The sequence below is a fragment of the Chlorocebus sabaeus genome, chromosome 12 (genome assembly GCF_047675955.1).
Source record: "Chlorocebus sabaeus isolate Y175 chromosome 12, mChlSab1.0.hap1, whole genome shotgun sequence".
Taxonomy (NCBI): Eukaryota; Metazoa; Chordata; class Mammalia; order Primates; family Cercopithecidae; genus Chlorocebus; species Chlorocebus sabaeus.
In genome coordinates, this window is record NC_132915.1 from 74,020,441 (window position 1) to 74,046,100 (window position 25,660).

The following is a 25,660-nucleotide window of genomic DNA, read 5'->3' on the forward strand; positions in this document are numbered from 1 at the left end:
CCTTTCATAGTTACCTTTTTTGTGTGTGATAGCACCTAAAATTTACTCTTAGCAAATTTTCAGTATACACTATTATTATAGTCCTCATGCTATACATTACATCTCTGAATAGGTAGATTTATCCATCCTACCCAGCTGCAAATATGTACCCTTTGACCTGTGACCTCCTTCCACCCATTTTCTTTCCCTCCTCATCCCTAATAACCACTATCCTACTCTTTTTATTTGTTCAACTTTTTTTTTAAAGATTCCATGTACAAGTGAGGTCATACAGTATTTTTTTTTTCTTTGTCTGATATTGTCACTTAGCATTATGTCTTCTGGGTTTATTCATATTGTCACAAATGTCAGCATCTCCTTTTTCAAGGTCAAATGATGTTCCATTGCATATATAATTATAGCTTGATTGTTTGGGATAAGTGGCACTAAACATTTGTTATAGACTACTAAACTTGCATTCTCTCAATTTTCTGTCTTCTTTAACGTGCGTTTTTTAAATTCTAATGTGTGTTGTAGGTTACTGGTAAAAAGCTACTCGAAAGGGGGGAACTGAAACGTCGATACACCATAATTCCACTCAATAAAATTTCAGCCAGATGTATTGCACCAGAAACTCTGAGAGTGGCTCAGAATCTTGTAAGTCTCATTTTGTCTTATTTATATGTTTAGTCTTCATCTGTGTGGGTGTGTGTTTTTTTTTAAGTTAGAAGACATTAATTTTGAGGGACATAATCATATACAGAACCACAAAATTAAAATACAAGAAAATTGGGTTGGCTTATGCAATTAGATGACAAGAGAAGAGAAATGTTGAAAGACTTGAACTCCCTTTCATATACTTCACTTTGTGGTATTAGAATGTCCTTTTTAACCTTAAGTCGCATGACTATCAGGTGATGGTGAAAATTACACTCCTGATTCCTGAATGGTTAGAATTGAGCTTCTAGAGAAATACCCCAAATTCTTCAAGTTTTTGTTTTTGTTTCTATGTCAGGCATACTTAAACTGCCCACAGTGACATCCATTGTGGGAGGCCTTCATTAGTATTGCAGTGATGCTTCTTTATTAGAGTTCTTCTAGATTATTATTCAGCCTGTGCAGGTACATAGCAGGTGACCAGGATCTCATTCAACTGCTGACGTTGATCTAAAGTGACATGCTTGCTAGTAAGAAAATAGATCAGTCCAAGGAAATACATTTAAAAGTTATTGTAGCTGTGTAATACTGTGAAAACATGAAGTCAGTCGTAACATTCAGCTGTAATCAGTTTTTTTATTGAGCGGACATTCCAAGTACATGAGTTGAAAAGACATATCTATGAAACTTACAAATATACTTGTAACTAATTGGATGTTGTATCCTTAGTTAAATTCAGAAGATTTCAATGAAAAGGATTTCAAAATATAGTTGTGTTGATATGTATACTATCAGGAGAGGGAGGATGAGTGCTGAGTAACTGAAAGGTGGTGTTTTTGGTTGGTACTCTCTTTACTTGAAGAATCACCATTAAGTCCAGAAGCATCAGGAAGTTAATTCAGCCATACATCAAGTCCCAGCATTAGAAGGAAATTGGGATTTCAAGTAACAGCAAAAATACTTTGCCTCAGATCCCTTAGCCAGACCTATTTGATGGTAGCTGCCACATCAAAGAACAGTACTGAACATGTGTTACATAGAGCTTCCTTCGTTGTGATTGCCACTGCTGATACTAAGCTCTAAAAGAGATGCTTATTTCTTCTTAAAATGATGGCAGAGGTAGCGTCTATAAACAAAGGCTGAGAAAAAGCATTGTGATCAAAATAGAGGACTGAGGGATTTTTAAAATTACTTTTACTCTCTCAGTTATTACTTGTGTTTTTATTTCTGTAACTGGCAGATGACTGCTCTAGCATGTTTCATTTGTATGAAAAAATATTTGTTGTGAAACCAAATTCCTGATTATTGAAACAAAATTTTCATATAGTTGTGTTGATCTGGGAATTACAGGTTAAGCACTCCAAGTCCAAAAACTGAAATTTTCCAAAAATCAAAACTCTGACACCCAAAAAATGCTCATTGGAGCATTTTGGATTTAGAAAGTTCAACCACTGTAGTACAAATACACCAAAATCTAAAAACTGAAACACTTCTGTTCTAAGCATTTAGGATAAAGGATACTCAATCTGTACCATCATTAAGAAAGTTGTGTCCAGTCAACTTTGATAATGGACACTTAGAAACATGGTGATGGCTCCTTATTGATAGAAACTTTCATAATGCCCAGTACTAGCTATTAATCAATATTTTACTTAGCAATAGATCTTTCAGTATTTAAACCTGCAATTTTTTTTTCCTAAAACTTTGGGTTTTACATAGCTTTTTAGAAAGTTCAGAAAGAATTTTAATGCTAGGTAAGTATTACTTAAGTTTCCATTACAGCAGTTCTTACTAGTTTATAAAATAATACCTGAAAGGAAAAAAAACTAGTATGTACTGTGGCGTATCTATTGTTGTCCCACAGGTTGGCCCTGACAGCGTTCATGTGGCTCTTTCCCTGGTTGAATATAAACCAGAACTTCAGAAAGCAATGGAGTTTGTCTTTGGAACGACATTTGTTTGTGACAATATGGATAATGCCAAAAAAGTGGCCTTTGATAAGAGGATAATGACTAGAACTGTAACTCTCGGAGGGGATGTGTTTGATCCTCATGGGACATTGAGTGGAGGTAAGTTTTATAGCCTTTTGTCCTCACAATTCTTTGTGGTAAATAGGAAGAGGCCTTTTTAAAGTACATTTTTAGCCCAACTACCCACTTCTTCAGGAAACATATTAACTTCTCATTTGTGTGTTTGCCAGTGCCACCTACCTCCTGTCAAAAGTAAAACAAAAATTAAACCTGCTCTTGAAATGGTACCTTAATGTCTTAAAGGAATTCTTAGACAGTGATCGTGTTCTTCTTGGTCTGGTATTTGCCACACTGAGTTTGCAGATCTTTGTCAAGACAATAGAATAACAAACACTGAATATGTTTACTATATACCAATGTTCTGCAACTATGCTGTCCAATACAGTAGCCACTAGCCATATGTGACTCTTTACATTTAATTAAGTTAAATAAAAGTAATTTCCTTGGTTGCATTAGTCACATTTCAAGAGCCCATAACCACAAATGATTAATGGATAATTAGACAATGCAGATATAGAACATGTCTATCATTCTATAAAACCCTATTCTTTGGGCTTTAAATAAGAATTAATTCTTAATAACAACGATGAGGTAGGCATGGTATTATCATCTCTAATATACAGTTGCAGAAATGAAGATACAGAGTGGTTAAATAACTCACTACAGGGTGGCAGAGCTCAGAATTTGAATCCCAGCAGTCTGATTTCAGGGTTTGTATTTTTAACCCAGTAAATGGCATAAAGCCATTTGAGGTATCAAGTGACTTAATGTCTTTCTAAGCCACGAAAACAATAGCCAGTTCAATGATTTCCATGACCAGGTATTAGGTTCTCCAGTACACAGTCAAATGACTAGTATCTGCAAATGGAAGATAAAAAGAGACTATGTGTTTTTACATGTCTACAAGGGAAGAAACTTTTTAGATTTTATTGATTCAGATGCTTTTGAAGTTTTTACTTACAGGATAGGAAATAAGCCCATATCTTAATTACCAAGTGTTTAAACAGCATTTTTAATTGACCTTAGCATTCTTCCATCAAATCTGCAGAGTTTCTTTGTCAACATAATACCTCAGCCTGTCACTGCCAGATAATTATAGTTCTATAATGTGAAATCAGTTTATTCTGTTTGCTGCGCTGTGTCAGAACTTAGGTCAGCCCCCCAGTCTTAGCTTACAACAAGTTTATTTCATGTGAATGCTATATCTGCTGCAGATCAGTTGCCTTTCTGCTCAGTGCTGTTCTCATTTTGGGACTCATTGTGAAGGAGAAGCAGTCTCTGTCTTGAACATATTTTTCTCATGGCAAACGGAAAGCGAATGGTAAATTATGTACTGCCTCCTAAAGCTTACTTTCAGAAGGGACACATTTCTCCATTTCATTGGCCAGAGCAAATCACATAGGCAAGTCCAATGTCAGAGGGTGGAAGATGGGCCCAGTAGACAAGGCAGTGGTTATTTTGAATAAATAATACCTACTACAACCTCTTGGATCTGTTATGAGTTCTCTGTATTCTAAGGTTCAGGTGATGGAATGAATTCCATGGCTTCATAAGCTCACTAAAATATTTACTATTGAATATCGATTTGAATGTAATTGTCTTAGAAGATTTTTTATTGTGTAGTGTATACTTGGTAACTCAATGTGGAAGATCTGTTTGAATTTGCCTCTATCAGGTGCTCGATCCCAGGCGGCTTCTATTTTAACCAAGTTTCAAGAACTCAAAGATGTTCAGGATGAACTGAGAATCAAAGAGAATGAGCTGCGGGCTCTAGAGGAGGAATTAGCAGGTCTTAAAAACACTGCTGAAAAGTAAGAACTGTATATACATTTTCTAAATTAAAGATTTGCATAGTAGAAAATGATAGAAAATTTACTTTTATTTGCAGAAATACAGCTTCTGACTTTTCTCATATTTTTGGTTTATTTAAAATATTTGATTAAATTGTGAGTTGATAACCATTTATCCATTTTTTTTCTCATAAGAGAGATGTCTTTGTTAAGAAATTAGCAAAATCTATTTAAGCAAAACAATCATTCAAATATTCCATTCTTTCTGCTGAGAAATACACTAGCACGTGGCTAGGGTTGGTGGGAAAACCCTTAGATACTCTGGTGTCTGATACCAGAGGTTACTTGATTTCCTGATTTGACGTTAAAATGATAGAGTATAGCATTGATCAGGTGCCCACAGTAAGTTTAATAGCATTGTGACTGTCCTTCCTATATCAAGGATCTGCTGGGTTGCCTATGAGCAGGTAAACAAGTTCATGTCGAATATCAGTACTGTGTTTCCTTACAGTATTTCTTCTGTATAGGTATGGATAAGATACATAAATACTTTCCAACATCGTTTCTATTTAGTACAATAGAGTTTTATGTGTATTTTTATTTTTTCAATATTGGGATCATGCTAATGTAACCTTTTTGTGTCACTCAGTAAACATTTATTGAGTGCTCCCTGTGTGCCACATATTCTTCTAGGGGCTGGGGATCAGATAAGTATCCCTGCCTTCATCTAGTTTTTTCTTGTTGGAGAAGCAGACAATAAAGAAAGATAAATTGGTAAAACATGTTACTAGTTCTAAGAAGAAAAAAGTAAATCAGGAAAGGAGATAGGAACCGTCTAGGGCAAAGACATGTTAAAATTTTATATTGGGTGAGCAAGAAAAGCCTCACTGAGGACATGATTGTTGAGTAAACACACGAGTGAATGAGTGAACAAGAGTGAGTGAACTGGCTCTGTGGTTATCTGGGAAAATAAGTCCCCACTTGAATTGAAAGCTTCATGAGTTAAAAGAGCTACAAACTTAACAAAGTGCATCATTTGAAAGTTTGGCCAGGCCTAGTGTGCACACCTGTAATCCCAGCAATTTGGGAGGCTGAAGCAGGTGGATCACTTGAGCTCAGGAGTTCAAGACCAGCTTGGGCAACATGGAGAAATCCTGTCTCTATTAAAAATACAAAAAAAGTTAGCTAGGCGTGGTGGCATGTGCCTGTGGTCTCAGCTACTCAGGAGGCTGAGGTAGGTGGATTGCTGGAGCCCTGCAGTTCAGGGTTGCTGTGAGCTGAGATTGCGCCACTGCACTCTATCCTTGGGGACAGAGTGAGACCCTGTCTCAAAAAAAAAATTTTTTTTTAAAGTTTAATTGTAATTTTTTCCAGTATTTCTGAAGATGACAAATAGGGACTGATTTAAAAAGATTTTATTCAGAATTCGCAATACTGAATACAGTTTACAATTTAAAAAATCTAAATGTTGAAATGATTATTTTTGGGTACGTTTTTAGCATTCAAATTCTGTAGTTATGAAAGCTTAGATTGGCACCAAGACTTTTGAGGATGCTAAATATGGACAAGATTTTCATAGTCAGGATGACCATTCAAAGATACAAATTGAATCAAAGTTTTTCTGTTTTCTTTCTTTTGTGTGTGAGATGGAGTCTCACTCTATCACCCAGGCTGGAGTGCAGTGGCCCGATCTCAGCTCACTGCAACCTCTGCCTCAGCCTCCCAAGTAGCTGCGATTACAGGCGCGTGCCACCACACTGGCTAATTTTTGTATTTTTAGTAGAGAAGGAGTTTCACCATGTTGGCCAGGTTGGTCTCGAACTCCTGGCCTCAAGTGTTCTATCCTGTTTACTTTCAAGCATCACATACATGTAAAGGCCTGCATTTTACCTTCATGAATATAAATTAACCATAGAGTAAATGAATTATTTTCTGTGAGAAGAGTAAAACAGATTTTTTCTGTGATATGTGAAAGCTCTAACAAGGTAATGAGTTTGTAGTTAGTTACATTTGGCTTAGAACTGTTAATTTTGTTCAGTAGTATTGGATCATTTGTTCTGCAGAATTGAATTCTTTCCTAATTGTGTCACTGAGGTCAAGGAAGGAAAATAGATTTTGAAAAAAATGAGAATGGTGGAAGGATCAGCTAAAGCCATTGTTTCACACCATATCAGGAAAGTAACATCTTTTAAACAAATATTTCTGTACTCCACGTTTTTAAATTAACTTGAAGTTAAAATTATTAAGTACTGTCAAGCATAGCTTCAGGCAGGAATACTCAAGGTAGTATTTATATTTGATAAGTTTTGTGTTTTTTTCCCTCAAACCTCATGAATTTCTAGTGACAAGGTACTTTGTGAATTTATATTAACTTGAAATTTCACTGCAACTGAATTAGCTAAATACTTTTCAAAGAAATGACTAAGCAGCCAGAATTGGGATTGAATTACAAAGTTTTCAAGAAGGTGCATTTTAAAACAACTAAGTTCAAAACTATTTTTCTTACACTAAAAGTAGGGAACATTATTAGTAACATTTGAAAATGAGGTTAATAGATAACTAAATTTTTGAAATTTTATGTAATTGTTATAATCAATCATTTTTTGTGGTGAGTATTTTTTTTTTTTTTTCCTTTTTAGTTAGCAAGAGGGATTATTTTTAAGGAAAGCTAGCTGTTAAATATTTCTAGTGTAAATAGTTATTGTGGATTTTAGTCATTTAGAGTTATTTACCTTCAATGACCATATCTAAATTTGAATTAATTGGTGCCTCAGAAACTTGAAAGTCATCAAAATTATTCCTGTAACCAGTAGCATCTTATATGGTTTATAATGTATATGAGTTTATTTTAGGTAAGAATCTGAAGTTTGAATGTATTTCTCAAATACCAGAGAAATTACAGTCATTTCTTACGTGTTTCTGTTTTTGTAAGGTATCGCCAACTAAAACAGCAGTGGGAGATGAAAACTGAAGAGGCAGATTTATTACAAACCAAGCTCCAGCAAAGCTCATATCACAAGCAACAGGAAGAATTAGATGCCCTTAAAAAAACCATTGGTAAGATGAAAACAGCCCATGCTTAATCTCTGGTTTTATTCATATCTGTTACCTTACCTTAGGTATCTTCTCTACCTGTGCTATGTTTAAGATACATATGATAAAGTTTATTTAGGGAAAATCCAAGTATGGGATTTCTAGGTCTTAGGGTATGGTTATTTTCATCTTTATTATATATTGTCAAAGGTCTGTTCATTTTTCCCAATGTTCATTTCCACCAGTGGCATATGAAAGTTTTCATTTCTCCAAGTTCTTTTTCTTCTCCAGACTTTTAAAATTTTCCAAATCTGTTGGTTGTGAAAAGATAGCATGCATTAGCATTTAATTTGCATTTCCCTAATTTCTGTTGGAATTTGGGATCTTTTTTGTATGTTCATTGGACCTTTGGGTTTATACTTCTGTAAATTTTCTATTTATTTCTTTTGCCCATGGGTTGCTCATGGTTTTTTTCCCACTGTTCTCATTCTTAAGAGTCCGATTTTCTTGTAGGTTATGTGCATTGCAAATATCCTTTTACTGTCTTTTTTGGCTATGTGCTGGTCTTTTAATTTTGTGTTCATAATATTTTTGTTATACAAAAGTTTTTATCTCCACTAATATTTTAATAGTATTTTCCGCAATGAAAAGTAGCGTAAGAAATTGTGCGGTAACGACTTCTAAGGTTATTTGCACCTGGGTTCCAACACTAACAGTATACTTCGGTTGTTACAGCAACACGTGTTCATTCAGTATTGCTTTTTTATTTATTTATTTATTTATTTATTTTGAGATGGAGTCCTCTGTGTCCCCAGGCTGGAGTGCAGTGGCGCGATCTCAGCGCACTGCAACCTCTGCCTCCCGGGTTCAAGCACCTTCCTCAGCCTCCTGAGTTGCAGGGACTACAGGCGTGCAGCACCTCACCCAGTTAATTTTTGTATTTTTAGTAGAGATGAGGTTTCACCATGTGGGTCAGGATGGTCTTGATCTCTTGACCTCATGATCTGCCCTCCTTGGCCTCCCAAAGTGCTGGGATTACACAGGCGTGAACTACCACACCTGGCCTTATTTTTTTCTTTCACAAATTTGGGGATGTTTTTCCTTTGCTGTATCCTACTGTCACATTATTTGTCAACTTTAATGAGAAGTTCCCTGAATATGTATAAAATAGGCAAAGAACATAAAGTAAGCTTGTTTATGAAATTATACACTTTCTAGCAACTACAGGAAAAATACTATAGTTATACTGTTCTGGTTTTAGGAAGCATACAGTTGCGTTAAAAATATGATCCGTGTTTTTTTTTTTTTTTAAAATAGGTTGCTTCAATACCTTTGTAAAAGAATAGTTGTAGGTGAAGTTCAATTTCATAGCAGAAGAAATGATTTCATTACAGATTTTTAGATAATTCAAATATGACTTTTAGGTAGGATCTGTGTTTCATTATACCATTTCTAGAATATCATTGGGATAATTTTCTTAAATTGTAGCCTGTAATTTTCTAAACCATTTCTTCTATTAAAAGTTGAATTTGTAAATCTTTACCTATAACTTAATTTAGCAACATTTGCCTACTTTGTGATGCAGAGGAAAGTGAGGAGATTTTGAAAAACACTGAAGAAATCCAAAGAAAAGCCGAAGAAAAATATGAAGTATTGGAAAATAAAATGAAAAATGCAGAAGCTGAGAGAGAGCGAGAACTGAAGGATGCTCAGAAAAAACTGGATTGTGCCAAAACAAAGGCAGATGCATCTAGCAAGAAGATGAAAGAAAAACAACAGGTAATAACTTCTTTTTGAAACTGAACCAACCTTTTAAAGTCAGCATAGAGCTGAAGGTGGTAGAGCATCGTTGGTTGACCTTAGTCATCAGAACTGATCTCAAAATCTAAAAAGGAGCAGTGTTCTTTGGAAGCAAATTATGCTTCTTACAAGTCAAAGGAATATACAGGATGAGCATCTCAAATCCAAAATACCGCAGAGTTAGAAACTTTTTGAGTGTTGATCTGAGGCTCAAAGGAAATGTTCACTGGAGCAAATTTGATTTGGGATACTCAGTCAGTATAACCCAAATATTCCAAAATCCAAAAAAAAAAAAAAAAAAAAATCTGAAGTCTGAAACACTTCTGGTCCTACACATTTTGATAAGGGATATTTAATCTGTATTTTTCTCTGAAAACACTGCAATCTAGTATTTCATAGTTGTGTGTAGGGGATGCTAATTTTAAGGAAAGGCCAAAGTTGACCATTGGTAAATGCTTCCTTCAAGAGCGGATGGCCTTTCTTCAGGAGTGGATTATTTGATACTGTGGATGTCATATCAGAGATTCAGCAAGTTGACATTTTAATTTGGTAAGCACCTAAATGAATGTGCCCTGTGAGAACATCATGGAAGACAAAGCATGTTATATTTACAAGGTGTCATTCAGTTGTAAACTGATGATACTTTATTATATCTTTTAGCTAATATCAAAGCTGGAATTTGAACCTAGGTTTTTAATCACTTTTATGTGATTTCACCTAAATATATTTCCCTCACATTTTTTTTTAAGCCCACTCTAAGACTCTCATCATTAAATAGCTGTGCAAAGTATTTTCTAATGCAGGGGTCCCCAACCCCCAGACCACAGACCAGTAACACAGGAGGTGTATGGCAAGCAAATGAGGATTACTGCCTGAGCTCCACCTCCTCCTGTCAGATCAGCAGTGGTATTAGATTTTCATAGGATTGCAGACCCTTTTGTGAACTGTGCATTCAAGGGATCTAGGTTTCATATTCCTTATGAGAATCTATTGCCTGATGATCTGAGATAGGGTGGTTTTATCCCGAAACCATACTCTCTCCCTGCCCCCACCGTATGGAAAAATCATCTTCCACAAATCTGGTCCTTGGTGCCAAAAAGGTTGGGGACTGCTCTTCTAATGAAATGAAGGCTACAGTGGGAAAGAATAATATTGAGAAACTTTTTACACATTGAACAGCTTTGTTTTTAAACTTTACTTCCACTAATTCATCTGTTATGTAGAATATTATATTGTTTTCCCTGTAGGAATAAATGATAAAGGATATAATTTATGCAGAGTTCTTTCAGCCTATACAAATTACACTTTTTTTTAATATGAGAAAATAAACTTCCTTTTTCTGGGGAAGCAGCTTAACCTGTACTTTTGGTAGCTGAGTGGTAACAAAGCTGTGGGTCTTACTTGCATGAGATTATTGTTTATTTAATTTTCCTGTACATACTTGTTTTTGAGTAGTTAATCACCTATGTGAATACCCGAATACTGTGTTTTTTACAGGAAGTTGAAGCTATCACTCTGGAACTGGAAGAGCTCAAGAGAGAGCATACATCTTACAAACAACAGCTTGAAGCTGTAAATGAAGCTATCAAATCCTATGAAAGTCAGATTGAAGTAATGGCAGCTGAGGTGGCTAAAAATAAGGTAGGATTTATTTATCAAATTGGAGAAGGTGAAAATGATAATCTTTTTATGAAACATTAGCTTAAGATGTTTGACTTTGGTGTTCTCAGTCTTTTCACTCATTGTCATGAGAGAATGAGGCACAAATAGCTTTTACTCATCCAGAATTGCCAGTTGGGGGATCTCATAGGTCAGTCAGCTTCTAGCAGTCTCTCTTCTTCCTCACCCAATTGATTCCATCTACATTACATCCAGCAGAAACGTTCTCATTTGCAGCATGAGCATTGTACCCCAACCCTTTTTCTAGGGGTAATCCAAGTTTTCTTCTGTGTATAAATTCATTAGTCCTTTCAATGGTGATATAAAATAGACGGTTAGGTGATCTTCTCTCTGCCTGCAATCACATTGACATCTTGCCCAGGGATCTGTCAGATAATTGTTTAGTAAATTAAAATTATTTACATGTTACCTCACCACATATTTTCTTTTATTTTTTGTTTTAGGAGTCAGTAAATAAAGCTCAAGAAGAAGTGACCAAGCAAAAAGAGGTAATAACAGCCCAAGACACTGTAATTAAAGCTAAATATGCAGAAGTGGCAAAACACAAGGAGCAAAACAATGATTCTCAGCTTAAAATTAAGGAATTAGACCACAACATCAGCAAACATAAACGGGAGGCTGAAGATGGTGCTGGAAAGGTACGTTTGTGTTCACTTTTTATACTTAATCAAATTTTTGTTACTGAGCTCTTGAAAAATTTTAGAAAACTGCTTGATGGAGAAATCTATAAATATAAATGGCAAAATTACAGTCTGACGTAAATTTGAGCTTGCAGCTATTAACTGCTTTTCAACAATGCTAATTTTCAACAAATTGCACAAATGTTTTATTTTTAGATTTAATTTTAGATATTTGTTCCCATCTACAAGATGTAGTTACCAAATGTTTAGTGGTGTCTCATGGAAATAACTTTTTACCTCCAAATGTTGATAGAACTAATTACTGATGTGCTAGTAATAATGATGTGTATTCTCTACCTTATTTCAAATTGAATTTAAAGAACTCATAGAACTATATATACAGGTAACCTAAAAAAAGGACTGAATTGGCTTCCACATATCTTTATGAGTGTCACTGCTGTCAGTATTTGCCACTTTATAAAAATCTGATGTTTTGCCAAGCAGCTATGTTTTTGAGGTTACCCCACAGTTTCCTTCTTTCATGTGTCACAGCGCCTTTACTTCAGTGCTTTAAAGAGAACACATGCTTTTGCAGAAATTCATTGCTTGGTTGAGAAGCTGCATTCACATGGTGTTAATAATTCATCCAGCATGTTTTCTTATGAGTGTGTAACAATTTGGCACCTTTTTAATGTCCAGGATACTATTTTTTTAAGCATCCTAAAAATACATGAACTTTAACTTCAGAAAGATCAAGAACATACAAAACAATCTTCCCCTCTTCTGAAAGAACTGTGGAACTTGGTTTAAAAAACATTTTTTATGGCTACATTATAATCTCCCACTTTATTACTATTGATTTCCCATTAGCTTAGTGATAGTGAACTGACTGAAATATTACCAATGGCAATGTTACTGCTAATAGTTTTTTGGTAACTGAAAATGCTAGTACTGGGGTTGCTAGGAGATTTTATTTACAATTGAAAGAGTAAAAGGAGGGACTTGCAAGTGGGTCTGCTAAGAAGTCAATGATTCTTTGAAAAACATAGTTTATCAGAGATTTATACATACCTACTAGTATCAGATCCTGTGCCAGGCACTGGCAATATAAGGATGAGCAACACATATACAGAATGAATAATATAGAATGCTTTCAAAGAGTTTACAGGTCAAGAGGAAGATAGACTTGAAATGATAATTCTACTTCGGGGCCTACATTTGAGACCATATCCATGGAATTAATACAGGTCAACAAATTAACAAGGATTGGATTCTGCCAGTGAGAATGAATCATAATTCTAGTAGAAGAAAGTCTTCTTTAAGCACTATAATTTGAACTGTATAATCAGTTATATTACATGAAGTATTATATTGTGCCTTTTTCAGAGGGGTGGGAGCAGGGATAGAGTCAATGTTTAGGGCAGTTTCTTAGAATATAGTTCTGAGAGAAAAATCATTAGGTCTCAGTCAGCATTAGGCTTCCATGATTTTACCAAATCTATGACTTAAGTATTAAAGGAATTTTAACTTATTACAAGTTGTTTTTTGAAGCAATAGATAGAATTTAGTAAATTCTAAAGGAGTTCTATCTGACTTCCATTTCATTCTAATGGAGGTGCTTTGTGTACACTTTGTAAAAATTTCTCTGAGTTGGCTCTTCTAATGCCAAAGTAATAGGAAGATCTTTTGCTATGCACTGTCTTGTTTTTGTAGTCGGCGCTCCGCATAAGAATATTCATCTTTATTCTTGTCGGTAATGAAACTCATTTTTAAAAACGAGTCGCCCAGGCATGGTGGCTCACGCCTGTAATCCCAGCACTTTGGGAGGCCGAGTTGGGTGGATCACCTGAGGTCGGGAGTTCAAGACCAGCCTGACCAAAATGGAGAAACCCCATCTCTACTAAAAATACAAAATTAGCTGGGCATGGTGGCGCATACCTGTAATCTCAGCCACTCGGAAGGCGGAGGCAGGAGAATCACTTGAACTTGGGAGGCAGAGGTTGCAAAGTTGTAGTGAGCCGAGATTGCCCATTGCACTCCAGTCTGGGCAACAAGAGCGAAACTCCATCTCAAACAAATAAACAAAAAAATCAGTCATTGAAGGTTTTTTCCTCTTCAGTATTTGATTAAAAAGTATTAAATATTTAAGAAACTGGCTTTTACATATTGGTTTGTAAACATTTATAGATCTCCATCTATTTTTATATGTGGCTAGGTATCCAAAATGTTGAAAGATTATGACTGGATTAATGCAGAGAGACACCTCTTTGGCCAACCCAATAGTGCCTATGATTTCAAAACTAACAACCCTAAAGAAGCTGGTCAGAGACTTCAGAAGTTGCAAGAAATGAAGGAGAAACTAGGAAGAAATGTCAATATGAGAGCTATGAATGTATTGACAGAAGCTGAAGAGCGGGTAAGTCAATTTCCTATGAATATCTGGCCACATTAGAACATGACCAGCATTGATAGCTCTGTATGACCCCTGATGGAGTTATTAGAGTTAACCTTTTGCAGATGTCTTTGATGCTTTTCTTTCTGCTTTCCTTTTTCTCTTTTCGTCATTTTTTTCTTATTACTCTTGTGCGTCATTAGTGGTTTTTACATTCTGTTACACCTGGAATGACTTTTCCACCGGCTTTTGTTCTTTGTCAAACATAATTCCTCACATTTCTGTCATTTCTTTCATTTGCATTGAAAAGCCTTGAATAGGGTATGCTGCGCTGTCATTCTCTTGACTCTACTGTATACTGAAACTATTATATAAGTAATGACTAAAGCCATTATATACATAAATACTGTTTCACTAATCTGTAAATCCTGCAACCTCTTCTCAGTTTTAATGCTCTTAATTACTCAATAAAGTTATCCATCTCCCCTAACCTGACAAAACTTTGAGTCTGGGAAGGGAGTTTACTGTCATTTAGTGATGAACTTGGGAGGACCTATCACTAGAAAAACCCAGTGGGGGAAGCATTCCCTACTCTTAAGATAGCCATAAGAAATGGCTATCTTAAATTTTATATTAATGCCCCATACCTTCCTTAATTCTGCAAAATTCTGTTTGAATTTGCAAATCATAGAGTAAAATTCATGAGAAATCTGCAACACTGATAATAGCACAATTACTTAAGAAATTTTACCATAACTTTTTTTTTAAACTGTTATTGGCATGAATATGCACTGAGAGTCTAGATTATGTTAGATACCAAACAGATGAATCATGCAGGTGTTGTGATCTCTCTATAAAATGCTCCTGCTGGTTTTCATTTCTACATTAAAGCTTTGCATATATGTGGCATATTTATAGAAGGAAAACTTTGGTCTGAATTTGATCGGCATAACATGATGAAACTTGTTCACTTCTGTTAGAGGAGACCTGAGTCTAATATTTTTTTCAAAAGAATTTATCAACTCCCATCCTGTTACCAGAGGAGAAGCCTGTATTGTTGATCAGCAGATGGCCTTTTTTTTCTTGTGTTTTATATCCATCTACGTAAGCAATTATATGGATTTTCATGAAAAAATAAGATAAAAACATAGAGAGGAGGTGAGAGGAGGTTTGGGGAGCGTGGCTGTAAAGAGGGACAGCAGGGAAGACATCAGGACTGGCTAGAGTTGTTAAAGGTGAATGTGAAATGCAGGGCTTTGAGGAGAAATGAGTAAGGAAGAGTTTTAGGAAGTCCCACTGCTGTTGATGGTATGATTATCTCTCTACAGCCTTGCTCAAAGGAATACTACTCTTAAAGTGATGATATTTAAGCTGAAATTTCAGGCAACCATTATATCAGAAAAAAGAATATTCCAGGAAGGGAGAGCAGTGCAGGGGCCATAAGACAATAGTGAGTTTATTATGTTCAAAGGAGCTGTAAAAGACCATATGGCCAGAACCTGGGGAGGAGTTTAATGCCATAAAGTCAAGGGATAAATAAGGTCCAATTCCCTTTATCGTGATGCATACAGGCTTAAAATCCGGTTGATGGGTGCAGCAAACCACCATGGCACATGTATACCTATGTAACAAACCTGTACATTCTGCACATGTATCCCAGAACTTAAAGTAAAATTTTTAAAAATTAATAATAAGGTCCAATTTATGTGGGACCTATACATCATGGTGAAGGATCAAAATTTTATTCATGTCGCTGCTAAGGCTGACGTTAAGAGGAGAGCTTTCAGGGCTACTTTTATTTAAGTTTATATATAACACTTTTTTTTTTTTTTTTTTTTTGCCTTGGCTGCTAAGGAGATAAGGGAATATTAGTGGAGTCAAAATATTTTAAGGACTTGTCTTATAAATTCTTCTAGCAATTTAATTTTGTTATATACATATGGATGATTTTATTCCTAATTTTGTTAAGAGTATGTATATACACACATCATATAGTACATGTATAGTATATACTTATAAGAGTATATATCATTCTTAGTACATTATATCTTTTTGGTAAATAGGAATGTATGCGTTATATGTCAAAATAACAAAACCTGTTTGTTTCTGACTGAATTCTGGAATATAGAAGAGATTTTATATTTTCCCAGTTAACCATGTTTTTTATCTCACAGTATAATGACTTGATGAAGAAGAAGAGAATTGTAGAAAATGACAAATCCAAAATTCTTACAACTATAGAAGACCTAGACCAGAAGAAAAACCAAGCCCTAAATATTGCATGGCAAAAGGTATTTTAACCCCAGAGTATTATGTTTTGTTTTATATGAGGTGGCAAGGATGAAAAAAATATTATCAGTGGATTTATACTCTGAGAAATTTGAAATGGCGATCTGTGTTTGAATGAGGCACATATTCACGCTTTAATTAAAACCTCAGACTTTTAAATGCATTTTTTCTTTTCAGACTTGACTATTACCAGATCCTGGCATTCTTGTCCTCCTTAAGAATTGGACAGTAAACAAGCCTCTTTTATAGGACGCTTACTCAACAAAATCCCAATTCCATTTTGTTTTATGACAACTTTGGCAGATGTCAGACTTCTTTACTGTTACTTCTACTTCCCTGACTTCATGTATCTGTCTGCTGTAGGATAATCCCTTAACCTCTCATGTGGAAGTTTTTCCATTTTTACTGTCACAGAAGACTCTTACTTCAAAGATGCCAAACATAGAGTTACTGTGCTGTTTGGTAGTTTAGCAAACCTGTGCCTTCTGGGTTTTAATGGGGCACCTTGCCTCTTTTTCTCTTTGTAATTCTGTAGGAATTCTATCTTCAGTAATGCAACACAATTATCCCTTTTAGTCACCTTGTTTTTTTCTTTTCTAAGACTTATTTTCAGTGCTCTATTCCCTGTACTATTTTTCTCTTAAAAATGAAAGCAAAAGACTGACCCTATTATTGTTGTACAGCGTGTCGATTTAACACTGGATCTGAGAAGTTTTTGTTTTCTTTTTTCCCACCAGGGTTCCTGGACTTAGTACAAATCAGAATCTATTGTGTAAACATATCCTGCTTTTCCCAAATTTCCAAGGTTCTTCCAAAGCCAGTAGCATTTATTCAGTCACTTATTATATGCCAGTCACTATTCTCAAATTAATTTTCTTATCTAATCTTCACAATAGCCTAATGAAGTAGGTACTGTTATCAGCATTATATTCTTCCTTCTGGCTTCAGGCATACTTGATTGACAAAGTGACAAAGCCAGAGTATTCTAGGCTTCTTTTGTTTTTGATTTGTTTCCTTCATAGCCTCATTGGACTTGCAGAATTCTCTTTTATGTCATCTTTATGTCAATCTATGAATGTAACTCATTTTCTGTGTAGCATAGGGCTGTATTCTTCTATGTCTGTTCTCTTTTGGAGGAAGTTTCACATTAGGTCCCTGGTTATGTTCAGGTGTTGTAGCATTCCTCTCTCTTGGTCCTGAGCTGCCTCTCCCCCACTTGGTTTAGAACCTGCTTCCATTCTGTAGACTATTATTCAGCAGCTGTGTACTTGTTCGTAAAATGTGTGTTACTTAGTAAATCTATATTTAGGAGCACTGCTTGTGTCTATGAGATTTTCTTGTTATTATATTCATTAAAAAGTATATTTACATTTGAATATTGTATATCTGCATTTGAATTTGGAGATTTCTCTAGAGAACTTGGCTGTCAAGTCCTTGTGTATGTGTGTGTGTATGTGTATGTGTGTGTGTGTGAGACTTTCAAGTTTGACTGCTGAACTAAGAATATTAGTCATGTCTTTGAAGACAGATGGCCAGATTCCCAAATCATCAATCAAGTGCATATGAACAAAAATTACCCTATTACAAACTAGGATTTTGGCCCTAAATCTCTGTCTCCTTCTGTGGCAAGACAGGAGCAGGCCAAACAGCTTTCTTTTCTCTTGGGATCTAATCCTATTTTCTGGCCCTCAACAGCTTATCCTCTTCAGCCAGGAGATGAGGCATATAGAAAAGAACCCTTTAACAGATCTGGTCCTTTGATTTCATGCCCCTTTTTCTCCTGGGCCTCACACTGATCTGCTTAGGCCTTTAGACCCATCTTATTGTATCAGTCAACAGGAAAAAGAAAAGTTTTATAAAAGAATATTTTATTCCAAAAAGTTTTGTGTTTGCTTCTATTTTGTGTTTTTTTCCTCATGTGATACAATTGTGTGTATCTTGAGGATTCCTGCAATGTGTTCTACAAAAGTGTCAAAACTTTGGAGTAGAGTTAGAGGTGTGCCTTCTAGTTCCCCTGGAAATTAGAGCAGGATTCAGTAATTCATTTTTGTAAAGGGCCCAGATAATAAATATTTTTTGCTTGGGAGCCCATCCAGTCTCTGTTGCAACTACCTGATTTCGTTGTATCACTAGCAATGATTGATAGACACTTTGTAAATGAATGAGCATCTCCATATTTTTCACATGGACCATAGTTTGTCAGTCTCCGAGTTACAGTAATAGACAAAGTAGACCTGCTGTGTTGCATATACATATATCAACAATTGATTCTTCTTGGAAAGCATCCTGATGTTTTAACTCTTTTATTTTTTAAATCCAGGTGAACACGGACTTTGGCTCTATTTTTTCTACTCTTTTGCCTGGTGCTAATGCTATGCTTGCACCACCAGAGGGTCAAACTGTTTTGGATGGTCTGGAGTTCAAGGTTGCCTTAGGAAATACGTGGAAAGAAAACCTAACTGAACTCAGTGGTGGTCAGAGGTGAGGAATCACTTTGCTGTATTATAATTTTCATTCTTCTTACTTTAATTCATCATCTCATTACCTTAACAATTGTATTTGTGTTTTAATTTGCTTGTAAACTACCTTTGCATGTAGAATTTAAGGAGCCTAATATATGACTAAACATTTTTGTTAAAACATTTGATTAAAATAGGCGACAAAGTTGACAAAATATGTTTTTTAAAAGTGTATTTTCAAATATTAAAAAATGAATAGTCCAGGACAAGATGAAACAGAAATGCTGAGCCCTGTGTTCACCCTGGCTTTCTCTCTAGTGGCAGTTTTTGGACTTCAGGTGCCCAAACAGAGGTCAGTAGTCTCACTAAGTTAAAAAAGACAGAATTTTGCAAAGCCCTAGAGTGCTACACCTTGGTATTAGGTCTCTTCTGTCCCTGAAGTGAAGCCTAATCTACACATATCCTAAGAAACTGAACAGATTTCTTGAAGGGATCAAACTGTTACTTATTTGTTTATCAGAACAAAGGCCAGTGTTCTTTAAAGAAGGTTAAAAAAAAATTGAGATACTAAACAACATAACCACAGACTGAAATGACAGTTGATGAAAGTAGGAAACAAGTTAGAGTTACATTAATCATTTTCAAAAATTACAAGAAAACATGAACATAATGAGATAAATAGCTACTAAAAAGAATTAAGTGGATCTTCAAGAGATTTAAAAAAGTTTTCTGCATGAGGTTAACAGCAGATAAGATACCGTAAAAGAAAGATGAGTAAATTTGAAGACATAGCAATATAACAGAATCTATTCAGGCTACATTGAGAAAGAAAAAACTGGAGGGGGAAAAAAAAAACAGCTTCAGTGTCCTAAGGGAAGCTGTCTAATGTGCAAGTAATTGGAGTTCCAAAAGGAGAGGAATAGGGAGGATGGAAAAATACTTGAAGAAATTATGTCCCCATATTTTCCAGATTTGATGAATTCTGTAAACCCACAGATTTGAGTTCTGTCAAGCTCAGGCAGGATAAACAGAAACACATACAAAATAACAAAGCAAAAGATATATAAAACTGCTGAAAACCAGTGATTAGGAGAAAAATCCTAAAATCAGCTAGAGGAAAAGAGACAATATTATATGCTAGTGAACAAAAATAAAAATATCTTTAGATTTCTTGTTAAATGCTACATATGTAAGCCAGAAGTCTGGAACATCCATAAAGTGCTCAAAGTAAAACATGTCAACTAGAATTGTTTATCTAACAGAAATATTCTTCAAATTGAAGGCAATGTGAATACTTGTCAGACAAAAACATCTGAACCATACTACAGGTTAAAGGAAGTTCTCAGGCAAAAGGAAAATGATACCAGATGGAACCTTGGATCTACATAAAGGAAGGAAGAGTGTTGGAAAATAACATGGATTTGGAGTTCAGGAAAGTTTCTTACAACCTTACACAGTGATTCAGAAAGTCAGCATAGTGATAGAAATCTAAAAGGTCATATGTCCTCATGTCTTACCTGCAGATAGCCAATTAATTAAAACCTCCTAAAAGAAGGTTGTGAACGAATATTCACATAATTGAAATTAGTGATTGATTTAGTAATTGTTTTTTTCTCCAACATGGTATATAATCCATAGGCCTTGAATTGTTCTTCTGTGTCCTGTAATACCATCATGTAACCCTTTTTTTATGTACATAGAAAATATAGACACCTGTTAATGTTCCTTACGACCCCTTGTATCATTTTTATGAGTAGAAATATATTTTATTTATATTTTTATAAAATTTGTAAATAAGAATAAAAAATACAGCACCTGCTGCCTGTTCATAAAAATTGAATTCCACAGTTTAGTTGCCAGTATCTTTAGCTATATTTGCCAAAGCCCTAGAAAATGTTTTGAGGAAAATAGAGAAAATGTGTGCTTCTTTTCTTACTGGGACCTATAAATTATTTCCGTAATTAAGATGCTATAAAGTTATTTTTAGATATACCACTATCCAGCATGACAGTTTAAAAAAAAAATTCTGCTATGCTGAAGGGTTAAAGATTAGGTTTAAAACTCAATACTTGAGGCACTCATCACAGAGAAAGACAAACATAATTTTAGGTTGGCTGAATGACTTTAGCTCCCTTTTATAGAGGTGATTAACAAACAGTCTCACCGTGATTTCATTTTGATGATACTGTTTTATTCTTTTTTTTTTTTTTTTGCTAGCAATTTTTCTCCACTTGTACACACATTTTTCCCAACTTATTTATGTATTTATTAATAAATAGCCCTATTAGAATGCAGCAAGCCTTGGGCTGGGCACGGTGGCTCATGCCTATAATCCCAGCACTTTGGGAGGCCAAGGCAGGTGGATCACTTGAGGTCAGGAGTTTGAGACCAGCCTGGCCAGCATGGTGAAATCCTGTCTCTACTAAAACTACAAAAATTATCTGGGTATGGTGGTATGCACCTGTAATCTCAGCTACTAGGGACGCTGTGGCAGTAGAATTGCTTGAACCTGGGAGGCAGAGTTTGCAGTGAACCGAGATCGTGCCGCTGCACTTCATCCTGGATGACAGAGCAAGACTCTCAAAAAAACAAAAAAGAATGCAGCAAGCATTAAGCTGGCTATCCTAGTACTATATGCCAAGATGTACTTGAAGTTACAGAATAAGTATATTACAAATGCTACTCTAATGTTCAGTCTAATATTAAGTAATTATAAATATTTTATGAATTATTTATTTTTAAGGAAAAAATATAATAATTATTATGATTCTTCATACTGGATTAGAATGAGCTGCAGTAAGCAAGAAGAGAACTGAAAATAGTGCTGTGGAACCTGAGATTAGGTGTAACTATGAATTTTACATAAAATTGTTTGAACTTTTGACAGTGATGTACTTAGAGTAATGGGCCATCATCCATACAACTTATTCACACATGGTACCAAAAATATATAGAGAGAGATTATGTGTCTATGTGTATATATGCATACTTATGTAAGTGTGTAGATTATGAAAGTTTGAAAAATGACATCTCACCCAGTTACTGTTACCAAGACAATAGTTATTGTCTTAAATAATGACCATAGCCCTTACTCACCTGCTACCTAGGCTCTAACGAGCCAACTGGGGAAGGAAAAAAAAAGAACTTTTAAAACTAACATAATCTTAAGAGTAGGTGCCAAACGTAATATGGCAATATTAAAATTGTCTGAAAATAGCTGCTTCTGAAAAGAGGAAAAATGGAAAGCTAAAATAAAAGAAATATTTTAATACAACAAAAGTGTTAAAGTTTGAAACTCAAGATTCTTTTTTTATATGACTACCGTTCAGATAAATCTGTTCTCTTCACAATAATAAGATCACATATTTGCTTCAGTGTTTTGATAAGTGGTAAAATCAAATTTTTATGGTTTTTCTTCTACTGACCTTTTCTTAGGTCTTTAGTGGCCTTGTCATTAATACTGTCAATGCTCCTCTTCAAACCTGCTCCAATTTATATCCTTGATGAGGTAGATGCAGCCTTGGATCTTTCTCATACCCAAAACATTGGACAGATGCTGCGTACTCATTTCACACATTCTCAGGTAAGAACCAGAAAAAAAAAGTCTCAGTAATAGTTTAATTAGACTATTTTTCTAAAACCATTCTTTAGTAGTAGCCAATGTTAGTAAGCTATTTAGGGTTGATAAATACTAAAGTATTGTATATTTGTTTAAATAAACTTATGTTTAAATAGGTATAGAAGGAAAAAAGGTTCACTCTCCTTTTGAAGAAAGACCTAGGCATTAAAAATGTTGGTTGTAGCATGAGGGAGATTCCAATTTAGTCATAATACAGAATTAACTTAGGGTTAATACAATTGTTTTCTCTAGTTAGCTGCCATAAAGATGTACAATCAAAACTGTCTCAGGGATATTTAACTCAGGTATCACAAAATCATGTGACACTTGATGGGGGAATTTAATTTCTCATGGCTAAAAAGTCGAACAAAGCCTCTGAAGCTAAGAACAGTTTGTTTCTATTACAGTGTTACTGTAGGACCTGGGGCTGCCAAATATGCTTGCATAAATTATGCATTGTACAACTCTGGGGACTCCACTCATAGTTAAGAGACTTCTAAAACAATTTGGACAGCTAGTATTTATTTAGGTGCCTCATATAACTAAAGATATAAAATCAAAATTATCTCCAAACAATTCTTATCCCCAGTATAAAGGAGTAAACTTCAAGTATATCACAAAAAGTTTTTTTATACTTTTTTCTTTTTTCCTTAAGTTCATCGTGGTGTCACTAAAAGAAGGTATGTTCAACAATGCAAACGTTCTTTTCAAAACCAAGTTTGTGGACGGTGTTTCTACAGTAGCCAGATTTACTCAATGTCAAAATGGAAAGATTTCAAAGGAAGCAAAATCCAAGGCAAAACCACCCAAAGGAGCACATGTGGAAGTTTAAACTACAAGTTTATTTCTTCATCTGGACCTGTTTTTTTAAACATAAACTTTTAAGGACTTGGGATAAGTAATTTGTTGATTTAAAAAAATTAATGTTACTATGTTACTTAACCCATATTTTCTCTTTATATAATCACTTATCACTTACAAATGAGCATATATTCCTCATCTCTTAACCAGTCTAATTATGGTCCAATTATTGTGATTGTGATTTTATGCATATCATCAAATGTTTTTTTCTTACACAGGTCTTTTATATATTAGGAATCCTGAGATACCCAATTCCATATGTAAAAGCTAATATACAAAAAAGCAGATTAAATTACATGATAAATGTAGCTGATCATCAGTGTTTAATTGATTTAATTCCTAAGGCAATATTAATGTGTTTTCTATTCTAATAAAGTCATTCAGGTAAGGAAGAATTATCAATCAGGTAACTGGACCAACAATGGGAACACATATAAAGCTATTATGCATGCACAGAGCTGTTTGAGGCCAGTTTTTTAACGACACAACTCCAGACCCCTGATTTAGACTGAGATAGAAAACAGATCTTGAAAGATTTCTTATTTTAATGATACATGAATATCATGTTCCTATATGCTTAATAATTGGTCTCTGTGACTTTAATGTTTTTGTTTTTTTAAGCTTTATAAGTATTTTTAAATAAAAGCTTAGGAGAAAGTGTGTTGCGTGGTACTATCTGCTGCAAGTTTATCTGAAGTCTGTTAATATTTTCCAAGATTTTTGTCAGCCTTTTCATAATCCAGTCATCAACAGCCTATTGGTAAACACGAATGTAGGAGCCTGTAGACTAAACCAAATTTATTTTTCCCTGAGTCTGATACATATATATATATTTGATATATCTATTTGAGATATATATAAAATGTATATATTTATATCTGATATATATCTGATATATAAAATATATTTATATCTGACATATATATAAATATAAATAAATCGATCCATCTGTTCCACCAAAATAACTCAAAAGTTGGATAATTATTTATGTCTTCTGCTTTCCAGTTCAAAGGGATGAAATTCCTTTAGAACTTGAAAGATGACACTAGCAAACACCATGAGAATACTGTCTACAGTTTTTAGTATCTTTAGGTACATCATCAGTAGAGCAGTGACTCCAAACTGAATCATAAAAGCTCTGATGTGATGTAATCTGATCTTCCATGTGTTATTTTGGCCCCACATCTCTTCTTGATTTTTTTAGTCTATTTCCTTAGTAGTATTATCATACTTTCCCTGATATATGGCTGTACTTCCTGGCCCTGGGCTTGACATTTCTCACCCTTCATTCTACATACATATGAGATGTCAGAAAACATGCAGTAATTGATATTATGGGACACATTGGAAAGGATTGAATCTGGAATTAGTTCTGTCCACTGTGGAGGGGAGAGGAAATAATGCTGTAAATGTTGAGTTACAAAAAGTCTAATGTCAAATAGTTTTTTTGTTTTCCTTTCAGATGTATCACAAACTGTGCCAAAACAGTTATCAATTCACACAGTCAACATTAAAGTATACCATAGTATACAAATTAGTCAGTACTTGCTGTTAATATTTCTGATTTAATAGTTATTAAGTGGTACTTCATTGCTGTTTTAGCCAGTGTTTAAAAAATAATTTGGGAGGTTGAACTTCATTGCTGTTTTAGCCAGTGTTTAAAAAATAATTTGGGAGGTTGACTATCTTGGCTTATGTACTCATTTCCTTTTCTCTGCTAAAAATTTTCTGCATGTATGCTTTCCTGATTTTTGTCTTGTATAATCTTGATCTTTGACAATCCTCAAACATGTATTAAATTTTTGTAATTTTTTTTTCATTAGAGGGAAGTCATTAAGGGGATTGGGGACATTTGTTTCACACATCTGCAATAATATGAGTTAACTAATATTCACCAAGCTCGCTCTTTACATTTTTCACATTGTATATATTGTCATATTTAATCCTCAAAGTAACCTAGTGAGGTAAATACTGTTGTCAGCATGGTGTAACTGAGGAATTGAGTTGAGCAGAAAAGTTAGGAAACTTGCTCAGGGTGATAATACAATTAGGAGTGTCAGGGCCCATGTACAAATCTTGTCAGTCTCCAGAACCTAAGATATACTATGTCACTGACAGCTTGAACATTTGTATTTATTGTACAGAATAAATTTAAGAAAAGTACCTGTATGAGCAGTATGTACAATGTGAATGTTATCTTAAAGAAAAACCTCAACCATATGAAGAGAGGATTCATTGGGGAGGTGGCAGTTTTGGCATTTCATGTGAGCTCACGGCAAATGCAAAGCAAAGACAGGAAATTTTCTCTTCCAGTATGGTGGTGTAATCTAAAGACCAACATTCCCTCACATAATAAATATAGATCCTGGGCAAAATACTAGAAACAACTACCTGAGAGTTCAGGAAACTGAAGAAAAACTAGAAAGATTTTGGATGGGAGATAAGATATGG

The 25,660-nt window shown here is 34.8% G+C and overlaps 1 protein-coding gene across 5 annotated transcripts in view; it reads left to right on the plus strand.

The window, feature by feature from the left end:
* Positions 1–25,384, plus strand: part of SMC2 (structural maintenance of chromosomes 2) — a 47,829-nt gene extending 22,445 nt beyond the window's left edge. For all 5 annotated transcript variants that reach the window (XM_007968542.3, XM_007968540.3, XM_007968541.3 and 2 more), the window contains exons 14-25: positions 517–636; positions 2,501–2,705; positions 4,342–4,477; positions 7,389–7,513; positions 9,075–9,268; positions 10,787–10,930; positions 11,413–11,607; positions 13,805–14,005; positions 16,156–16,272; positions 18,591–18,751; positions 22,165–22,312; positions 23,004–25,384. In XM_007968542.3, coding sequence (XP_007966733.3) covers positions 517–636; positions 2,501–2,705; positions 4,342–4,477; positions 7,389–7,513; positions 9,075–9,268; positions 10,787–10,930; positions 11,413–11,607; positions 13,805–14,005; positions 16,156–16,272; positions 18,591–18,751; positions 22,165–22,312; positions 23,004–23,180 — 1,923 coding nt within the window. In that variant the 3' untranslated portion in view covers positions 23,181–25,384. The remainder of the gene's footprint in view (positions 1–516; positions 637–2,500; positions 2,706–4,341; positions 4,478–7,388; positions 7,514–9,074; positions 9,269–10,786; positions 10,931–11,412; positions 11,608–13,804; positions 14,006–16,155; positions 16,273–18,590; positions 18,752–22,164; positions 22,313–23,003) is intronic.
* Positions 25,385–25,660: the final 276 nt, after the last annotated feature.